A 7,410-nucleotide genomic window follows, 5' to 3' on the forward strand; every position below is an offset into this window, starting at 1 on the left:
CGAGCCGCATTAAAGGCGGCCCCCACCGGCTCGCGGTCCAGCCTTAGCTGTGCGCAGGCGCTAGCTCTCTGCCTGTCATTCGGCGCCGCGTGCAGGCGGTTGACTGTGGCGGTGGCGGTCAATTGTCTCCGGCACCATGAGCGGTTTCAGCAGCGAGGAGCGCGCGGCGCCTTTTACCCTCGAGTACCGAGTCTTCCTCAGTGAGTGTTGGCGGCCTGCGCCGCCTCCCTCCCCCAGGCCGCCCATTCATTCCCGGCCTCGCTGCGGCCCGCTCTCGGCCCCTGGTCTGCGGCGCGGGCCGGGCTCCTCGGGCGCGTCCCCACGTCTTGGCGGGAGGGACAAGATTCGCCTTCTGGCCATCCCCCTCTTGACGGAGGAGGCTTCCCATTTTACCTGCTCGGCGGGACCCACATCCGGGCCCGGCTAGTTTTGCAAGTTCGGGCTCCGGCAGGGTCAGATGGGAAAGAATCCATGAGTCACCCTAGAAAGGTGCCTGGAGGTAAAACAATCCCTGTAAGAGGATTGCGGAGGCCGAGGGCGGTGACCACCCGAAGACCTTTATCCCTCCGCCCTAGCCCAGATTGTAGGCGCTGAGCCGGGTCAAGTAGTCGTCCTCGTTTACGGACTAGGAAACTGAGACCCGGGTCACGCACGACCCATCCTCGGAGGTCGCGCTCCTGGCTCTCGCACCGCTTGTTTTCCCGTAGCGCTGATGCTAGGAGTGCTCCTTGTGAAACAGAAAGAGTGCAGCTCCAGCTAGACAGGTGACGTCAATCTGGGGAACACGGGTGAGCAAGTGCCAAGTTTATACTCGGGTGCGGGGTCGGCATCCTAGGATACCCATCCCAAGTCCTGCACTGAGAAGCGAGCAGGTTGCCAGGGCGCACCACCTTATTCCTTGCTGGTACTGGAAAGCTACCCGGATTTATCTTGATCTTACCCTTCCACCCTCAGATACTAGGAATAGATAAATGGCTTTAACGGAGGCGTCAGAAAACTGTCACCAAAGTCGCTTCTATTTTAACCTCTTTTCAGTTTTATGTAAAGGAAATGGGCAGGTGCAGAGAGCTCTTGAGTTAGTGCATGAAGGGCAGGGAAGGGAGTACTGAAAGAATGAACAAAGCACCTGGCAAAACGTAGCCTGGTTTGAAAGGAAAAGGAAAGTGAGCCCTAAAGCTTACATGTCTAGTTGAAGATTAAACCATCAGATAAAATCCCGGAAGGGTGGGACTCCCCATTTTATTCAATGTCAGAGTTAAGCAGCCAGGACAGTGCTGGAATTTTTGGCTAATAGTTCACTGAGAAGTGTTGGCTTCAGAATTTCCCTGTAGAATAGGCTTAGAGAAGTGACTGGTTTCGAGGTGAGGGGATCAACTGAGAATTATCTTCAGACTACATAGGCAGAACAGACAACAGTGTTTTTACTTAGGTTGTGTATTGACAGTGAGTGAGTGGTTGTTAAGGTAGTTCACCCTGACTAAAGTAAACTATAAAATGGAGCTCTCTAGAATTTAAGAAATAATTATGTAATTTTTTTTTTTTTTTTTGTACCAGGGATTGAACCCAGAGGCACTTAACCACTGAGCCACATCCCAGCGCTTTTGATGTTTTATTTAGAGACAGGGTATAACACTGAATTCCTTAGGGCCTGTGAGTTGCTGATGCTGGCTTTGAACTGGCAATCCTCCTGCTTCAGCCTCCTGAGCTGCTGGTATTTATAGGTGTGTTCCACCATGCCTGGCTAGAACTATGTAATTAATTTCATGTGCTTTTTGTAAATTAGATTTCTTAGCTTCTTCCCTTAATATGGAAAGTAAAGTTTTTTACCTTTACGTTACATTTGTTAAAACTTCTAAGTGTTCTGGGTATTGTGGTGCCTGCCAGTAATCTCAGTGATTTGGGAGGCTGAGGCAGGAAGATTGCAAGTTTGAGGTGAACCTCAGCAATTTAGCAAGACCTAAGCAACTTAGTTAGACCCTATCTCAAAACAAACAAACAAAAAAAACACAACAACAAAAAACAGGACGGGAAATGGGTTATAGCTCAGTGGTAAAGTGCCCCTTGTTCAATCCCCAGTACAAAAAACAAAACACAACACTGTTAAGGGTCTGAAAGGCTGTAAAGTCACAATTGACTCTGAAGAGACCCCTACAGGATTCTGGACAGTCACAAGTTTTTCTGTTCCACTTTGTTTTTTAAACTTGATGAGATTCAATGTGGATGGACTGTTAGATCTTCTAAGAACCGAATAGTGAAAAGGGTGTATGTGTGGTTATTTGTTTGCTTGTGGTGCTTGAAGGTCCTTACACACAGCTAGGCTAGGCAAGTCCTCTACCATTGAGATACATCCTCAGTCCTGGGGACATTTTAAAAAATGACTTTTGGATAGTTGAGTCTCTAGAGTTTAGAAATTACCTGCAAAGAGTTGTTGCAACTTGATTAGTCTTAAAAGCCATTATTTAAGATAGCCATCTTAAAACATCACTTAAAGCAACATGATTTATAATTTAGCATCTAAGCGCCCTTCTCCAGGTTTTTTTTTTATAAAAGTTATGTATACATGTGATACAAGATGAGTTAAAAAAAAAAAATTGATCATCTTTTGTATACTAAGCAGTGCTAGATTTAGGGGATGCAAGGCAGTTCCTGTTCTTGTAATAGGTGTTCCTGCCTGTTACATGCCTACAGAGTGCATTGGGTAAAAATAGTCTGGGAGGAAGCTCAAGAAAAATGAAATATACAACCAGATTATTTTGTTTGGATGTGGGAATAAAATTTTGATATTCAAAAATATGTACTTCAGTCCTTAATATAAGCAACTCCAGAGGCTGAGACAGGAAGATCACTTCCAGGCCAGCCTCAACTACGTATTGAGACATTGTCTCAAAATAAAAAAAGGGCTGGGTTTAATCTCCAGTACCAGAAAATAAAATAAAAACAAAAATGTGTACTTCATGCATTTGGCAATATAACCACAGTAATAACCTTTTAAATTTATTTTGCAGAAAATGAAAAAGGACAATATATATCTCCATTTCATGATATTCCAATTTATGCAGATAAGGTAAGGTATCCCTGTCATTTGAACATGGTCTTTTACTCAGATCAGCTATTTCTACATATGGATTGTTTCTAACAAATGTTTAAAATGTCTTGTTGTGCTTAGTTAAAAGTTTATTGACTAAATAAAAAATAAGTCTGTCCTACCACTGTACTATCCCCAACTCTTTTTCTTTTTTAAAATCTTTTTTGTAGTTGTAGATGGGTAGAGTGCCTTTATTTAATTTATTTATTTATTTGTAAGTGGTTCTGAGGATCAAACCTGGTGCCTTACACACTCTAGGCAAGCACTCTACCAGTAAGCTACAGCCCCAGCTCTGATTTCATTTTTGACACAAAGTTTCACTAACTTGTTCAGGTTGACCTTGAACTTCTGAGCCTCCTGAGGTTTCAGCCTTCCAAATATCTGGGATCACAAGTGTGTGCCACCGTGCCTGGCAAGAAATCAGACTTAAAACCAGATTATTCAGTTAAAGAAGCAACTACATGTTGGGAAAAGTTAGCGGAATAGAGGCAGAATTTTTTAGGGTGCTTTATTAAATAAAAAAATCACATTGGTCTTTGTGTGTTTAGAACTAAAATCTTAGTACTTCATTACTCTAGCACAAAATCTTGACTATAATGTTTGTTTATTTATTTTGGTACCAGGAATTGAACCCAGAAGCACTTAACCACTGAGCCACATCCCCAGCCCTTTTTTATATATTTTATTTTAGAGACAGGGTCTCACTGAGTTGTTTAACACCTCACTAAGTTGCAGAGGCTGGCTTTGAACTAAAAATCCTCCTGCCTCGGCCTCGTGAGTCTCTGGGATTATAGGTGTGCACCACCATGCCTCACTAGTGATCTGTTCTTATATGTACCCAATGAGCTGGAGATTTAGTAGATTGGTATGTTTACCATAAATTAATAAGAATCTTTACTTTTCTAGGAAAAATATTTACAACTAGATATATATTAAAAACTTTAGGGCTGGGGTTGTGGCTCAGCAGTAGAGCGCTCGTCTAGCACGTGTGAGGCCCTGGGTTCGATCCTCAGCACCACATAAAAATGAACAAAATAAAGGTGTTGTGTACAACTAAAAAATAAATATTAAAAAAAAAAAGTTTATAATCCTTGGGTAGTAGGATTAACCAGTGACTTTGTTTTTGTGGGGTTAGGGATAGAACCCAGGGCCTTACTTACACATTCTAGGCAAGTGATTACCACTGAGCTGTATCCTCAGCGCATATTTTCACAATTTTAGTTATGTTAAAAAGCAGGGAGTGCTGGGGATATAGCTCAGTTTGTAGAGTGCTTGCCTTGTATGCTTAAGGCACTGGGTTCAATCCCCAGCAACACACACACACACACACACACACCAAAAAACCCAGGTTTTTTTGTTTTTAGCCTCCTTTGCAGCCGGAGGAGTTTGTACTGTGTCCAGGAACTTGACACAGGACATATATCTGGTTTTATACATTTCATATTTCCTTTTTTTCTTCAAGAAGGAGTTTGAGTTATAAAAGCCACATAGGCTACTGACCTTCCTTGGCTTAGTGTTGATCCATACTACATGTGAATGTCACATTGCGATGCATGTGTAGAATAATAGATGAAATTTTTTCCCTGTGTATGCTCAGTCTTACTGTTTTCTGGGCTTGACTCTTAGGAATAGACAAATATATTGTACTGTTCTTCTGGCAGGAAGTTTGCTTAAGTTCCCTGTTGACACTTAGGCACTGGCAGAAAATCCATTTCGTGTGTTGCTTCAGAGGAGCCTGCCTGAACTAGGCCCCAGTTGGAGACAATAGAGCACAGAGCCCCAAGACAGTTATGTGCCATAGTTATACAGGAGGGACCTCTAATTGGCATGTGTTTTCCTGTAGAAGACTCAAAATTTTATCTATTCAGAAACTCGGTTTGTTGCATCTGATTTCCTGAGAGCTGATGAATTACTGATTCCTCCCCACCTCTTGAATTGGTCTCATTTGGTTGGTTTGACCTATCCATTTGTTGAATAATAGTATTTACATCCTACGTAAAGAACTTCATGGTAACGACTCCAACCATTGTGAATAATGAAGAGGTACCTTTGCATGCAGGTGAGCTCAGAAAGGAAACCACTTTACACATAATTGATTTTTGGTGTTCATAAATAATTAGACAGTGTTCTAGCCAAGAACAGAATGATCATAGAAGTCATAGTACCTGCTCTTATTGCTGCTTCAAATATTCCAAGATAGGAAACTGAGATGACCTTTTGGTGTTGTACAAAACATCTTTACTCAGTTACCCTGTGACACTGAAGTCTTGAATGGGGTTGCTTGTATCTGTGGTATGGTTACTCAGGAAGCCTCTACCCTCTGCCACCCTGTGCTGGCTCAGACGTGTGAGCTCTGGATTTCTGCAGTTGTCCAGAACCTAAGGACCTTGTTGCTTCTGATTCCTCCTTGAGAAGCTGGACGAAGCTCTTTTGTTTTCAGGGAAGTTGTTGAAAACACAAACATAGGTGTGGGCAATACAGGTTAATTTTGGATTATTACCTACCCCCAAAAGTTTCCTTTCTCCTTTCCTTTTTCTTTCTTTCCTCTCCAATTCCAATGTGATTAAGTTTACGTGATATATTTTTGCGTGTATGGTCATAATCTTTATCTCTAGTATGGTAAGTCTTTGAGGTAATGAGGGAATGTCACTAACAGTAAAGATGTACCTTTAACATAACTCCACTAAAGAAAAATGTCCAAAGGCTTGTATATTGTACTGCATATCAGGATCTTTCAATGTGGGTAACATCCAATTTGGTTATGCCATTAGGTTGTCAAGTTAGCCAGGCCTGGAAGTTGTTATGACTCAGGTGTTTTATGTCCAAATGTAGTGGGTAGAGTAGGTGAAGGCAAGGAGTCGCTGGATATATATATATTTTTTGTACGAACTCCCTTTGCTCTGCCTTTGTTTGGGGATCATATATAAAAGTACCTGAGACTGGGGTTGTGGCTCAGTGGTAGAGCGCTTGCCTAGCATATGGAAGGCACTGGTTCAATTCTCAGCACCTCATATACATAAATAAAATAAAGGTTCATTGACAACTAAAAAATTAAAAAAAAAAAAAAATATATATATATATATATATACATACATACACATACACATGTACCTGTGGCTCAGGAATATCTTCTAAGAACTTCTAAGATACCAGGAATTTAAAAATCCCAGGACATGGTAAATAATATGAACACTGAGTAGATAAAGATACAAAGTGCTCATATATCATGACTTGATATTATAATTTTAGAAGTGTGGTGTTTTCCTAGTCCATGGACCTTAAATGTTCATGTTAAAAACTAGTTCTGACTATGTAGCATCTTTGTTTTTCCTAAACTTGTTGGGAACATACAGTAGTTTATGTAAATATGGAACTGTCTCTTATTCCCCTCCAAAAAGGTCAAGCTTCTAATCAAATAGGTTGATGTTTTAGAAACTTTTATTTTCTGCAGTTTTGGGGCAGTTGTGCATTTTTCTTGGGAAAGGTTCTAGTTAGTCATTGCAAATGATAAAAATGTTGATAACTAGAAATGTAGGCTCTTTTTATTAAAAAAAATCAAGCAAGAGGGAGAAAATAAATTACCGTTAGAATATCTGTTTTCAAAATTTAGTAATTCTGAAGTTATCTGAAGGGGAAAAGTAGGTGTTTATTCTTAGTTAAGACTTGGAGGATTAAGTTACCACTCTGTGTTGGTACACATGGCAGGGTGTATTTCTAACTATCAGGGTTGTTTGACTGCCATAAGCAAGAAATCTTTGTAATTGCACAATAACAAAGTTCAGGTTGAGCATCTGAAACTTTTTTTTTTTTTAGTTGTTGATGGACCTTTATTTATTGATTTTATTTTTATGTGGTGCTGAGAATCAAACCCAGTGTCTCACACATGAGAGGCAAAAGCTCTGCCACTGAGCCACAATCCCAGCCCAGAATCTGAAACTTTGAATGCTCAAAATGTTTCATGTTCAGAGCAATGGAATTGGATTAGGGATACTCAACTAGTAGAGTCTATGTAACTGTTCCAGAATCCCAAAACCTGAAATCAAATGCTTTTGGTCCCAAGCATTTTGGATAAGGGTACTTGGCCAGTATTACTGAAAGTCTTGTGTATGTATGTGGGGTTTTTTTTTTTTTTAAATAGGTTAAATCATCTTCCTCTGGACTGTTGACACGATCTTTTTGTTTTCTAGTTGGACACATTATCTTTATTTTATATATTTTTATGTGGTGCTGAGGATCGAACCCAGGGCCTCGCACGAGCTAGGTGAGCGCTCTACCGTTGAGCCACAATCCCAGCCCTGTTAACACAATCTTTGAGCAAAAAATTT

At 40.9% G+C, this 7,410-nt stretch overlaps 1 protein-coding gene across 1 annotated transcript in view; it reads left to right on the plus strand.

Annotated features, from left to right (window-relative positions):
• The first annotated feature begins 9 nt into the window (after positions 1–9).
• Positions 10–7,410, plus strand: part of Ppa1 (inorganic pyrophosphatase 1) — a 25,781-nt gene continuing 18,380 nt past the window's right edge. Inside the window, exons 1-2 of the mRNA XM_015500538.2 lie at positions 10–200; positions 3,006–3,064. Coding sequence (XP_015356024.1) covers positions 137–200; positions 3,006–3,064 — 123 coding nt within the window. The 5' untranslated portion in view covers positions 10–136. The remainder of the gene's footprint in view (positions 201–3,005; positions 3,065–7,410) is intronic.

This window comes from Marmota marmota, unplaced genomic scaffold, assembly GCF_001458135.2.
Source record: "Marmota marmota marmota unplaced genomic scaffold, marMar, whole genome shotgun sequence".
Taxonomy (NCBI): domain Eukaryota; kingdom Metazoa; phylum Chordata; class Mammalia; order Rodentia; family Sciuridae; genus Marmota; species Marmota marmota.